We start from the raw sequence: 15,437 nt of genomic DNA, 5'->3' as shown, positions 1-15,437 counted from the left end.
AAAAAAAAAAACATTTTCCTACTCGATCGCAGTTATTGATTAATTTGGTGATGGCACGGAGCAAATAAAAATTAAATATAGAGAACAAGCTTAATTAGTAGTAGCATATTACAATTTACACATTATCATCAAAAGGAAAACAACTAAAAATAATCAATGCTTCACATTGTAATTAATCCTTCATCAACACTGTCATTATCATTGTTATAACCTTCACCATTACTATTCTTGTTATTATAAATAATAAATAATGATATTAACTTTCTATTAGACAAGTAATCGTTCTATGATTATCCCTTAAAATTATATGAATTTGTTGTTTTCTGCTTTCTACCAATGATTTGATTGATTATTTCGGATTGTGCAAAAAGGATAGAGAAGACTTTTCAGGTAAACCGATCTATTTCTTTCACTTTTTGTTTTTATTTTTTATATTTGTTTGATTAAGAGACCTCTTTAACTAACTTCAGACAACAAAAACACATAATGACATCGACTTTGACAGACACTAATTATAAAAAAAATTGTTGCATCAAATAAAACATATACCAATTAACATCGGATAAATGGACGCATAAGCGGTCACTAAGAAAAGCCAAACAACTCTTCTTTTTTAAAATAAAAAAAAATCATCTTACGACGCTATTTTGTTTTTAAAATTCTTTGCAGTTCCAGTTCTTGCACTCGTTAAATCCATTCCAAATATTGGTGAGTTTTTCTAGAATGGTTAAAGAATAAAAGAGCTATTGGTTAAAGAATGAGAAAAATGAAGTCAGAGAGAAGCCTGCACTCGTTAAATCTATATTCAAATTGAAGTACGCAGTTCAGAGAATAAAGCTATTGGTTTTCTTAAACTGTTCAAATCATTGTCCAAATCCTACAAAAAAAAAAAAATATATATATATATATATATATAATAATGCTACTTTAAAATTCATCTTCTCAATGTTCATAGCTACATGATGGAAACATTAGAATGGTAGGTACATAAAGAAACGCGCATACAAGAAGCCACTACCAAACTGGAATCACACGGCCCAAATATTAGGTCTTAAATTTTGCTAACTATCATTATTTCTTTTGCCGACAAAGTAAGTGCTTGTTTGCAAAAGCTCCAATTTGCTTTAAAATAATTTGGGCTGTAAAATATGTATTTAAGTAGAGTTTGGACAAGAAATTGAGTTCTATTATTCGTATGGTATTTTTATAATTTTATTTTATATATTTTTTTATCACATTACTTATCATATTTTGTTAATTTTAACTTTTTTATTCTTAAAAAATGTAAAAATAATAATAGAAAAATAAAAATTTTCTAATAAATTGTGGGCCAATCTACATAATATGCAATTGGGTGGACAAAATATTAAATCATTAAAGTGGAAATTTACTCAAATGAAATTATTAGGTTTGAATAACATTTTGTTTTTGTAAAAATTAGTGTTTTTTTCTGATGAAACTTTGAGATGTTCTTACAAGTTTACCTTTAAACTGACTATTATGAAGTTAATTTTCAGTCTAAGGTTTAATTATACTTAAAACACTAAAGTCTAAACTTATTTCATTTCATAATTACTCTACCGTACGTGTTTTTCTTTTCTTCATTTTTCACTTACTATTCCCCCTCCCACTCACTTCTCAATCGTGATCGTTGGTTGTCTTTAATGGCTAATAACAGTCCACAAATTGTGGTCCCACTCATCGGTTGTTGCAGCTTCTTCCAATCGACTAGGTTGTCCCAATAAAGACAACAACAAGCCACTTCATCTCCCTCCAATCAAAGAATCACGAGTTAATAGGAACTGGGAAGGAATTAATATTTAATTTTGAAATTACGTTTTTAGCTCAGAGTACAATCATATTCTCTGTCTCCATTGAAAAAAAAAACACATGCTTCTCACTTATTAAGAAAATTTAATTAATTTTATTAAATTGTGTTATTTTTAATTAAAGAATATATTTTTTTAAGTTATCCTTTGTTGAAACTTAACATCACAAGATAAAAAGATCTTTGTCCTTATTAAATAAAAGATAATTTCATTGAATAAGACTTTACATAGAAATTTCATCATATTTGAGACTAAAAAATAGGAGAGTTTTGCTAATTACAAGGGAATATATAATTAGATATGATTATTAAAGTACTTTTTAATTAATCTAAATGCGTATTAAATTAATATTTCCTTGTAATATGAAATATTACCGCATTGAGATTGGACGTCGCTTTGGCGGATTGATAGTTCGATGGTGAATGGGGTGGGTCGAAAGAGAAAAAAAATAAAAATAAAAAGTGGTTATAGTGACAGTACTTATAAGGAATTTGATGTTGAAAATAGGAAGAGATTTTGATTGAGTAATTATGGTATAAATGAAGCATTAGATCTAGTAAGATGGGTGGAGCCTTATATTTATAGGTGAGGGTGTGATCTTGGGATATGTAGTGGATATTAACTCAGTCAAGGCTATTGCTTCCTGCACCATTTTTGTTTAATAGGAAAGGCAAAAAAAAAGAGATGCAGGAAGCTATTTTTGGGGTGCAAGAAGCAATATTCCTCTATGAATTGGTAGTTGTGTGTAATCGTATTTAGACATGAAGTGGTAAAACGGGATTAGTCTAACGGGTCAACTTGGGTATTCAACTTATAAGTTCATTTTGGTCTCATTGTTTTATACTGCTAAAATATAAGTTCTAATTCTCTTAATTATACGATTTTTTCTCTCTCTCTTAATCCTCTAGAGGAAAGGGATCTACATTAATCTGAAATTGGATAAAGATAAATAAAATATGACAATGTCAAACATCAAATTTAGAAGATATTAAAATGATTAAACTTTAATTTCAACATATTAATCACTTGTATTTAATCACATGATTTAATCACATGATTTAATCATAAGATGATTGAAGTGTAAACTAGTAGCAGAGAGAAAAGGTTAATTTATTATTGGAAATCTTCAGGCAATTCAGATCCTCTCCAGTAGCTCCTTTTATCCTCTCTACATAAAAAATCTTAACCATACAAATGATCCAAATAAACCAAGCTAACAAAATAATAAATAGTTAATCTACTTCTTGCATTGGTTTCATATATTTCTAAGATCAGTCCATTATAAATAAGGAAGAGAATTTGATATATTTTGTACTATAATCACTAATTCACCTGAAAACAAAAACTAATTAAGCACACTGTTGCAGTCCAACTTATTTTATGTTGGATAAGGAAGAGAATTTTGATAGACACAACACTTCATTCATTCGTTCATCAGCACGTTTAGTAACTGAAACAAGTAATAACTTCCGAAAAAGAGAGTTATAGACGACAAGTTCCAACCCTGGCATTTTCCAGATTCTACACCTCAACCACAATCTCTGTAACCTTGAAAATAGAATAAAAGAATTCATGTTAGTCAGAGTGCGATTTGAGCAATCGATTCCACGCATCGCATACAAATTAATTAGCCGTTCCAAATTGGCAAATTGCAATGGCATACACAAAAATGTGATTGTTGTGCAATGCAAAAAGAAAGACCAAAGTCATGTGTGCAGTATGATTTAGAAATAAATAATAAAAACTTCAATTTGTGGAACCTGTACACCATTTGAAACAGCAAGATGCAAAAAATACAAGGAGGGCATGATAGCTTAGCCAATAGCCATGCTTTAACAAAGAGTCAATTATGTGTCATATTTAAGAATTTTAGTATGCTATAATTCTTGGAATTTTTAATAGGCATATGCACAAAGGGAGAGTGGAGGGAAAGGAAGGAGCAAGATTGGAATAACTAGCAGCCAACTAGTACTTCAATACTATTATGAGTTGGGTCAAATTTAAGTGCCTTTTGTTTTAACTTTGCATACTTTCAAGGCAGTTGAACATTATAAGAACAAAAGGTTAAATTAGTGTTAAAAAAGGAGCTTTAAACAGAAAAACAAACAACTTAAATTATTCAATTAATAAGGATATGATTTATATCTGGTAGGGATGGATGTAAATTGTGAGTTTGGATTCTCATATCAATACTAGAATTCTGTTGGTAAATAATTATAAGGCTATCTAATGTCAGAATTAATTTTGGATTCTTAACACACTCTTAATGTCACCTATCATTTAAGAACTTTTAGTATTTTACTCTTGATGATAAAATTTAATTTGAGTTTTTTATTGAACACTTTTAATGACTCTCACTCCGTCTTTATAAGTTACTTTTAGTTAAAGACAATTCTTAAATTCTTGTAGAAGAATTGATTCTACAAGTGGCATGTCACCTTATTTCTCTTCAATGTAAAAGTAAAATTAACTCTAGTAAGAACTTGCAGAAAAGATGTCCTAAGCATCTCTATAAACATTTTTTGACCTCAAATTTGTCTTGTCCCTAGTAAGTCTCTAAGATTTACCTTAAACTTTTTTTATAATATTTTTAAAGTAATTCTTATAAGCCGTATTTTTATTTTTATTTGTTTAAATTTTTTTAATTGATTGTATCTAAAAATCAACTGTTAAAGTTTTTGTTCATTTATTCTGGCAAAAATTGCATTAAAATTACAGAATTTTATGAAATTTTGAGGGGGCCGGAGGACATCCTAAAGCCTCATGGCAATGATATGCCCCTAAGAGAGCCACCCCTTTACATTTGGGTTGCTAATAAGAAAGGAGAAAAAGCCCTTTCACATTATACAAGTCCATTTGCTTTACTTGATCAAATTATATGTGATCTTGTATACATGATTGTTCAGTGTATGTATGTGAGTTAAATCTAACAGCTAAAAGAATGTCCAATTCGGAAATCCATGGAGATCTTTCAATTTGGAAGGTGCATAACAAACAAGAAAACGGTCGATAGATGTGGTTAATGGTTATTCACACCTCAGCCTCTCTTGGTAAGTTTTATTGATATGTTATGCTAGGTTAGATACATAGTGATGGCCACAATATTAAATAAAAATGATAGATTTCCTGTTCAATTCATATCTTGCGTTTCATCTTCTCTTGATAACAAGATAAGGCAAACTGATCAGATGGCTATTGCGCTGTTGAAATGTTTACGTCTTATACGGAATTTTATTGAAATGTTTACTTACATTTATCTTGCTTCAAGGAGACAAGTGGGGTTGAAACCTGGGACCCATCATATGAGAGACTTTGTATTGCTCCACTTGACCAATTCCTTAGGGTTATTAATGTTGATTTTCTTTTTGGGTTAAACAATTTTGGGTATATAAGATTTTAATAATTTGATCATACCATTATGAATTGGCATGCTTTAAGTACTGAAATATTAACAATAATGTATTGTAATATTATCATTAAAAGAAATTAAATGTGATAAAAAAAATATTAAAATTGGGTTAGAGAGAAAAGGTAAAAGAGGAAATGGACGAACTTTGCATATAAAAGAAGAAAAGGAATGGACGAACTCACGAGGAGAGTTTGCTAAAATGGTCATGTTCATTCGAGTTATTTTTATGTCCTACTGTTAAGTTTTTGTGGTAAATATGAATTATAAAGGGAGAAAATAAGGAAAAGTTCAGGATTAAATAGCTATTTTCTCTCTATAAATTTGTAAGATTGCTGGTAGATATTAAAGAGATAAAAGAAAAAAAAAGTTTCAGACTTCAACACACATGGAGAAAGGTCTTATAATAGTGAAGAAGAAGGAAGAAACCATATGCTTCTTTGATAGTCGGAATAAAGAAGGATAGGATAGCATTCTATCCTATTTAAATTAACTCATGATAAGGTAAACCTATCCAATTAGTTTATTTTATGTCTTTCACTAATAGGATTTTTTTCTAAAAGGAAAACTGAAAGAGTTAAGATAGGATAAACATTTTTTTCCATTTTCACTCTTATCTCTGTATTGTGCAAATATTTTCCTTATTTCCTCTTTGGCTAATGGCTATTGTTGTTACTATTGGAATTGAGTATAAGGTTACATTTAAGGTTGACTATTTAACTTGCACTTTATATAAGCCTAAATTCAATGATACCTTGTCCATTTAAATGTGAGTTTATATGTGTTAATCCGTTTTTGCCTGTAAGTAAGTTCAGCTTGTGAGTTGCCAATCGAACTGATAAACCAACCATGATAAAAAAAACTGATTATCTAACCTACGTTTTTTTAATAATTTGTCAATTTTATATTTTAACAATTTTTTAAAAAATGTTAAGTTATTTCAATTTTTTAATAATGTTTATTTACATTCTACAACAATTATGGGTAATCGTGGACCACATATTTTATAAGCCCATTTAACTCGTTGACCAACAAGCTGTGAAAACTATAGTAAAAATGTGTTTATATTGCAATTGCCTTCAATTGAACTCACATTGACCTCAATTCCTCACTCACATAACATTTCACATCTATGAATCGGAATTCTGAAAATCTTTGTTCAATGTGGTCTAAACGTGTGTTCCAACCATATGATAACTAATATATCATGGTATGGTTATTATTATCTTTGTCCCACTTTTATTATTATTCATTTGTTATCATTATTTATTCTCATAATTATTATTATTTCTCTCTTATTATTTATCACAATTATCACGATTATCATCACCAAAAATCATTTTCCTTATCACTATTCATCTAATTATCACTACCTTCATTTCATCAACATAATTGTGATCACTTTTATTTTTATATGCATTATCACAATCATCATTGTCATTTATATAGTTATGATTATTATTATTATTATCTCTACTACTAATGTTATTGTCACATTTATCAATCTTCTCTCACCTTGTTATCATTATTTTCATCATCACCATTATCATTGCTAATATTGTTATTGTCATCTATTATTATGGCGACCACATTTACCATTAGTGTAAATATTTTTACATTGCCAATAAATAAATAAAATTACTTTAAATGTAATTTTGAAGTAACTCTTATAAAAGTTAAAAAAATTTAATTATACTATAATATATAATAAGATTATATTTTTTTATTTTTTACATGATCAAATGTATTTTAATTAAATTTTAAAATGTTTTAATATTTTTTAACAAGAGAACAAATAAAAAGAGTAAAAATTTAATGTAAAATATTAATTATAAATAACCGCTCGCTAATAAACAGCAAAACCTTAAACTATGTTAACCTTTGTTTAGATTTAAACTTCAAATTGATGGAATTTTTCTAAAAGAAAAGGTTCAATTTTGAAAAAGTGTGGCTTATCAAAAAAAGAAGAAAAAATGAAAAAGGTTTGGCCGTGTGGGATTGGCCGAAACTAGTGAATGGGAGCCCACCTTCATTAAAGTCAAGAGCGCATACGAATGCCAGAACAGAAAAGAAAGCATTAATGGGGTGGGCAAAGCAAATATTAATATGGACGTGGAGGGTAAGGTAACAAAGAAAAATAACATTTTTTTTAAAATTAAAAAGACGATTATGGTATATTTGTTGATTAATTCTGTAATTTTTTTTAAAACAGAGTAGTAGATCGATAATACTCTGTCCATTCTAAAATAATTGTCCCCTACAGATTATTTTTCATAGATAAAAAAATAATAAATATATGAAACAAAATAATGATTTTATAAAATTAAATTTATATCACTATAATTTTATTGTCTATCATTAATATTATAAGAAATATAAATAAAAAATAATTAACATTATATTAAAAAACTAAAACAATAATTATTTTTGGATAATTTATTTCAATCATACAACAATTATAATGGAACCGATAGGGAGTAGACTTAAAAAGATCACGTGAAACAGTTTCAATGACACTTTTTTTTTTTTTTTTTTGTGAATGCAACATCAATGACACTCTTATTTTGCCCATAACTCATTTGTGATTGATTTATGGAGTATATGTTTAAAGTTTCAATAATTTTTAGGTTAATTATGAAGGGCTTAACAGACTAAAGAAATGATTAACACAACTTTCATCGACTTTGGGATCATTGACAATTGTATAATAGTACATTAAAATGAGCTTTTAGATAATAAAAATATATATAACCAAGAATATATTGTTATTGATTGAAATTAAAATAACGAAAATTAAAAAAAGATACTTTACAGATACATGTGCATAGAATAATATATGAATTTAATATAAATAGTAATAGTAATTAAGATTGTTGTTTTCACAATTGTTATCTAGAATATCTATAATGTATAGTTGCTTAAATGATTATTAGTGTTAATTAATTTTATAAATCTTACAATTTCACATAAATTTAAATATTTTATATAAAAATTCACTTTAATGTTAAGATTACTAAAATGAATGTTTATTTAATTTTATGAGTATTATAATTTTTTTAAAAATATGTTATTTATGATATAAATGTTACTAAACAATAACTATTTATATAAACAACTTCATCTCATCTATTTTGTTAAAGAAGAAAAAAGTTAAACAAAAAAGTTCATACCTAAGATGATTTAAAATTGACTTTGATTTTTTAATTTCTAATATTGAGTAAATTAAGTTTTTCTATGTTGATTTCATGTAATATTTAACTCGATCATTACTTTGCTCAGAACAAAAAAGACATTTCTTTTATTTGTTCATTGTTGTTTTAAAAATAATAATTCATTCACAGGTTTTATTAACACCACAATTAAGTTAATACAATAATAACATATATAAACTAGTAAAAAAAACATAAATTTTTCCAGAAGCTTACCAAACATAGAGATTGTTATAATTTAAATATTTTTAATTAGTGCACTGTAATTATAATTATAATGCCATGCTCAATTTCTCATGTCAATTAATTATGTAAAATATTGAATAAAATCGAGATAAAGAGATCTCTTACAAATGAGAGAAAATTAACTCTTATAATTTCTCTCATTTATATAAGAGTTTAATTTCTCTTAATTACCGTTAGAGACATAAATGACATATTCAAAATATGAAGAAGAAAATCATTATCACACACTTAGAATACTTTAGAAACTGAAACTACAAGTAGCCGAATTTTTATACTAACTAGATAAAGTAATTATATATGGGTATAATAGGAGAGTCTAGAGAAACAAAGTGGCAATAACTCTCCATCCAGCTAATAACTAACAAAGCACATAATAACTTTTTTTTTCCCCTTCACAAAAGTCGTTTATAATAACACCACTCGACCTAATTATAATAATTAATTAATTAATAGTTAGACATTAATAAGGGATGGCGTGTACTGGATTAGAGGGTGTTGTAGTTAGATTTAGAAGACATGAAGCATACACGTCGAAGCGTGATTTTGTCACTTTCACCTACTTGAAATAGCGAATCCAGCCAACCTTGATATACCCTCATTTTTATTTAATGAGACAAAGACAGTTTCTGTTCAAAAATGCTGTTCTCTGTTGATGTTCGTCCTACCAGCAACAGTAGTAACAACAAGATTATGATTTATGCGTTAAGTCAGAAAGAGGAGGCTTAAGAAGGAAAAGTAGCTAGGGTTACAACTTACATTACATTACATTACAGGTCCACCAACTGGTGGTTAGGGTTTGAACACTTCCAAGCATCAACCAGTCAACCACCCACTCCCCTCTTCTATTCTATATATTATATGCTTCAATTCAATTGCTTTTATTACTATACTATTTCTTACAAGAAAAACTTTTTACCAATATTAAAAAAAAAATCCACCACATCACGCCACACTCCTTTATCAAACGTGATTCTGTATATAGTTATAATTATATAGTGTAGTTGACTAACAATGGTTAAACCAAAAATTGATATAATGATATAAGATTTTTTTATATTTATATAAGTGATTGTATTCAATTATTACAGTATATAAAATTTTCTTGAACCAACGGCGACCACACATTACAAGTAAAATTAGTCTATTATTTATTAATCCTATAAAACTCAAATAAGATTACTTCTTATAATAATATAGTTTAGAACTTGTAAAAAAATGACAATGAAATTGAGAGAATATTTAAACAATTTATCTACATCATCTTATTTGTTAACGCTAGAAGAAATGAGGCAAGGTTTGTGCCTCTCTATATTTTAAAAAAATATAAAAATGAAATAAGAGAGAAGATGGGAATTAATTTTAAATGAGAGTGTACACTTGTTTTGAAATTGGACTTTATTTGTAGTTTGATGGGGTAATTTTTTCATATACAATTAAAATAAAGTACTGCTAATTTAATTTATAATAGTTTTTTTTATAAATTTATAATGTTAGTCAAGAGAAAAATAATCTAAAAAACTGTAGAAACAAAAATAGAAATCGCCGGTTAAAGATGATAAATAATGTTGAAGCAAAACAAATTCCTATTAAATAGCTGTATATAAAATTTTCCCACAAACTATACGTATAAATTAAATAGTAAATGGTGTAAAATAATTTTATTTTATTCTTTAATCATAGATTATCATTTAAATTATATTAATATAATTATTTTGAGAGTCAATAAATTTATTACATATAATAAATTATAATTAAAAATTATTATATAAAACTTTTTAAACAAATACATAATCATTTTTCTCTAAATTAAAACCATATTTAAGAAACAACTATTGATACGAAACATTAATTTTTAATAGACCATGCATAAGATTTAATTAATAGAAATAAATAATACAAGAAGTTGACGTGTGGAAGTAACCAATTTCTTTCTTTGATTTAATTTTATTAATAATAATCCTTTTATGGTCATTGGTTGGTGCCGCTGTTTGTTCCAAAGATAATTTGAAAATTTATATGTCTTGGGATTGCCACTTGTCTGGGCTTCCCCAAACTGTGGATTCTTGTCTGTAATTTTTTCTCTCTTACCCTTTTCTTTCTCTTCTTTGCTACCACCCTGCATATCTCTCCCCTGTTCCTCCCTTTTCTTTTCCCTTTCAGGTATTTCTCTTTTCTTTCATTTTCTCACTCTCTTCTTTTCTTCTTCTTTTTGTGTTTGGCTTTCGTCAACGACAACAGTGCAGAATGAGAAATATAATTTACAAAAGAAGCTTGAGATGACTATGATGATGGTAGATGCTAGTACTTCTCATGGTCACAACACAAGCTTTTGTTCTAACAGGAGGGGTGGTGGGGTTAATTTTCATGATTAAAAGCAGAAAATTAGAATGTAAAAAAGCTAATATGGTGTGAGAAAAAGTTAAATTCTGCTTCAAAGGCTTCAGATTTTTTCACTCCTGATTGTTTTATGTTTTTTATTAGACCTATCTTTTCACTTTCACTTTTGTTGTGTGTGTTCTTTTGCACCTCAACCTGGTTTCTCTGGTTTTCACTTTCAACTACCACTACCATAGGGTTTCAACTTTGAAGTTAATTATGTTTTATGGGGTTTTAGTTTTGCACCTCGTTTTTGGTTTTTGTTTGGTTTTCAGGTTTGTTTGCATCGTTTTCTTCTACCTCGTACCTCCGTTTTTTTTTCCTTACTTGCAAAGAACAAAAAAACATGAAAGAAGCTTCCTTTGGTCAATTTACTTGACAGGGCTAACAAAGCTTTTTTCTTTTCTTAATCTATGGTAATGAAAGTACGTGTTTGGCCAAACCCCTTTTAATTCCTCGCGTCGTTTGAAGTTTAAACCAATGTTTTGTGGTTAATGATTAAAGCTGCACTGTTATACTGTACATATATGTATGATATAGAGCATAGATAGTGATATAATGTGTCTCTGATTGCTTTTGCTTGTGATGTGGTGCTTTTGCTTTATAACAACGTAATCTTTTTTCCTTTGATCTTACTTGCCTTCTATTCTATTAATCTTCCTCTTCATTAACTTTTTCCTCCCTTTTGGATCATTTTCATTCGATTTAGGTACTCTATTTTGTAATGAGCTTTTGCTTGAGCAACATCATCATCATCTTTGCCTCAATCTTGTATAGCTGAGGTGACATTATATATTTAGCTTCAGCATCACTGCTGGATTTTCTCGAACCTAAATGGCGAAGGAGATGTGTAGTTGATTCAGTTGTAAAGGGACCAGAAACAAGCACATCTGAATTTCAATTACTAATTTTACAATGTATCCGAACCAAGCCTTTTCTTCAGGGTCCTATGCTGATATGTTGTCTGGGAATCCTCTTTTACCTCATAACTACGGTGAAACTGTAGGAGGACAAAATGAATTGAAGTTCATCACATCCATGAGGGACACGATGATTATGCAACCTATTGATGGGCATCCCAATGCCGCCGCCACCACAGGCAATCCGGATTCTTTTGAGAATGCCGGAGATTCCCATTCCCATGTTATTCCAAGGACAACACAATTGGGACTTGTGGACAATGAGCAAAATGTACAAAACCAAGGCTTGTCTCTTAGCCTTGGCTCAGTGATGCCTTCTATTGCATCTGTTCCTACCTTTCCATATCAGTATCCTGGCACCAGTTTCTCTTCCCTAATGTCTGCTTGTGTCCCAAATTTAAAGGGAACTTCATCTCTTAAAGATGATGAGGCCAGCTTACAAAGGGAATTGAGAAATGCTGAGTGCATGGCATCTTTAGCTTCTTCTGGTGGCTTTCACAAAAGGGATGGTTTGTATAATCCACAACACCCCTCAATGTGCCTTGGTGAAGGCCAAAGTCATGGATCACAAGGTTTTTCCAACAATATGTTGAACTCACAATACCTCAAGGCAGCACAGGAGTTGCTTGATGAAATAGTTAATGTCCGAAAGCAAACCAGTTTGGAAAAGCAACCGAGTTTCCGTGATGTTGGTTTAGATGGCTCCAAAGATTCCGATGGAAAATCTACCACCCAATCTGTGCAGATATCTTCAGGCCCCAATGGTTCTTCTGCTGCAAACTCTTCATGTGAGCTATCACCTACAGAACGACAGAATTTTTTGGACAAAAAGACAAAGCTTTTGTCTATGCTGGATGAGGTAAACTTGTAGACTTTGTGGCATTGAATCACAGTTCTTTTCTTTTCTGTTGATATAATTGCCTTGATCTGTCTCCAGTTCTTGTGTTTCATATAGTTGGTCTTCTAATTTGTGTTCACATAAAATTATATAGTGTATGTTTAGTTTATTTTGAAGTACAAAGCTTTTTTTTTTTCGTATTTTTTCTAAGAGAACTATAGGGGGGGAAAATATTGTTTTCCATGAAATAATCATATTTCAAAACATTGTTCCAAATAAGCATTTTAGCTAACAGTTTAAGATTGTGTGAAGTTATTATTTTTTCTAATCTTGTATGTTATTTTCCCCCCGAAAAGGTGTATGTGTTGCAAGTGCTATATATTACTAAGATTGCTAATACACTAGTAAGTGAGTTGTTCAAAGAGTAAATACTTTCTCTGTGGTTTGGTTGATCTTTTGTTATGCAATTTAGTTTTATACATATCCTGCATTAGTGTTTGATTGAACTGTGTATACTTAGATACTAAAAACACAGATAGTGCTAGTGATGATGGTGATGTGATGAGAGTGTTAGCTAGTGACTTAACAACTCTTAATCCTTTCTTTGCTCTTCTGGCAGGTGGATAAAAGATACAGACAGTACTGCCACCAAATGCAGATTGTTGTGTCATCTTTTGATATGGTTTCTGGATGTGGAGCAGCTGAACCATACACTGCACTTGCCTTGCGCACAATATCGCGCCACTTTCGGTGTTTGCATGATGCCATTAGCGGCCAAATTCAAGTGACTCAAAGGAACCTTGGAGAACAAGAGGGAATACCTCGTCTCCGCTATGTTGATCAGCAGCTTCGGCAACAAAAGGCCCTTCAGCAACTTGGTGTAATGCGACAAGCTTGGAGGCCTCAGAGGGGACTTCCTGAAACCTCTGTTTCAATACTCCGTGCATGGCTCTTTGAGCACTTCCTTCATCCGTTAGTCCCCCTCCCCTGTTCTTATTTTATTTTTAACTTGTGGTATTACATCTAATAATTGTTTCCCAAATTTCATTTGCTACCAGTTATCCTAAGGATTCAGAGAAAATTATGCTAGCAAGGCAAACTGGCTTAACAAAAAACCAGGTACAATAATTAATGTTTTCTAAATTGTAGAACATTGTATGTATAAGTACATGTTTGGGAATGATTAATTGTGGGGAAATAATCACTTTTTCTTAAACTCTTACAAAGCTGATTATAAATTGTTATGTACGAAAAATTTGTTAACTTTTACAAGAACTTCTTTAAAAGTTATATTAACGATGATTTTTCTGAGTGGCTAACATTGCACAATTCCTAAATGCATTCCATGAAAATTTGTTTTTGATGGGGGATCAAACAGTAAAAATAAGTGACTGCCTAAAGTTTTTGTCCTGTGCCATGTTTGCTAATCTTCATGCGATTCATGTTAGGTGGCAAATTGGTTCATTAATGCAAGGGTGCGTCTTTGGAAGCCAATGGTTGAGGAAATGTACAAAGAAGAATTTGATGTTCAAGCTTCTGACAATAAAAGGGAAGAGTCACAGGACAACTTAATAACAGTTGATGATAGTGTTCAGCATCATGGGCTGAAGTTGGATCATGCCGACAGAGGAATCCAAAGCAGTGATCATGGAGAAAATGCCATGGATCCTAGAATTGGAAAATTGCAAGGTGATCAAAGGTTCAACATGAACAACAACAATAGTCCTTATTATGGTGATGGCTGCATAATGGCTTCTACTCCGGCCACATATGATTTATCAGAGTTAGGTAACATTGCCGTTGGTGGCCACGTGTCTCTCGCATTGGAATTGAGGAACTGTGAAAGCGAAGGATTTGGTGTGTCGAATGATGACATGCATAAACGACGTAAGAAAACATTGGCTTCTTCCCCAGAGGCTGATTTGCTAGATTACCATTTCACAGACACAGGAAAGCAACAAAACAAGTTTGGCAATCCTCACCTATTGCACGAGTTTGTTGTGTGAATGAAGAAGGATTGGAGAATATTCTAATGTTTTTCAAGGGAACCCAAGTAGTAGATAGATAGACAAAGCCTATGTTGTTGTTACTTACTTTACTTGGTTGCTCATTCTTGTTGTCCACAGTTCATAAAAAAGCGATGTAAATCATGAAAACCGTACAAAAATATACACGTAGGTATGTGTAGATATATTATTCTCTTGTAATATCGTGGATGGATGATTGGTTGTATCATGTGCAGGCAATTTTGTAAGGACAAGGAACGTATCTTGTGCATCATGATGAATAATGGAATCTTGTCAAAAACGTAAAAGGAGTCCCATCTGAATGCATTGACTCTTGTGCACACACACATTATTGTAGTTCGTGTCTTTCATGAATGACAGACATGCTTCACAAATCATACTTTACATTTTGGACGAGAGAGGAGTACGAGCACGTTAATTATTACTATGGTTAATAATATTTGCCTTTTGGATCAACAGTTAAGGGTGTTTTTGGAAGATGGTGTTATCCAAAGTTTTACATTTTCTAAGCAATGTGAATTATTATTTATTTATTGGTAGGGTTGATGAAATTGATATCCAAACACACTCGGATTTGTTTTAGAGG

The 15,437-nt window shown here is 30.3% G+C and overlaps 1 protein-coding gene across 2 annotated transcripts; it reads left to right on the top strand.

Moving 5' to 3' along the window:
• The first annotated feature begins 10,706 nt into the window (after nt 1-10,706).
• On the top strand, nt 10,707-15,138 carry LOC114393624 (BEL1-like homeodomain protein 7). 2 transcript variants are annotated; one of them, XM_028354986.1, is made up of 5 exons: nt 10,707-10,850; nt 11,776-12,845; nt 13,444-13,796; nt 13,883-13,943; nt 14,273-15,138. In XM_028354986.1, the coding sequence occupies exons 2-5, from the start codon at nt 11,982-11,984 to the stop codon at nt 14,828-14,830; spliced, it is 1,836 nt and encodes a 611-aa protein (XP_028210787.1). In that variant the 5' UTR covers nt 10,707-10,850; nt 11,776-11,981; the 3' UTR covers nt 14,831-15,138. The 2 variants fall into 2 exon arrangements, with proteins under 2 accessions (XP_028210787.1, XP_028210788.1); XM_028354987.1 differs by lacking the exon at nt 10,707-10,850 and adding an exon at nt 10,896-10,981.
• The last annotated feature ends 299 nt before the right edge of the window (nt 15,139-15,437 follow it).

Source organism: Glycine soja, chromosome 17 (genome assembly GCF_004193775.1).
Source record: "Glycine soja cultivar W05 chromosome 17, ASM419377v2, whole genome shotgun sequence".
Taxonomy (NCBI): domain Eukaryota; kingdom Viridiplantae; phylum Streptophyta; class Magnoliopsida; order Fabales; family Fabaceae; genus Glycine; species Glycine soja.
The sequence above is the reverse complement of the archived record's forward strand: the minus strand, read 5'-3'. Positions and strand labels throughout refer to the sequence as shown.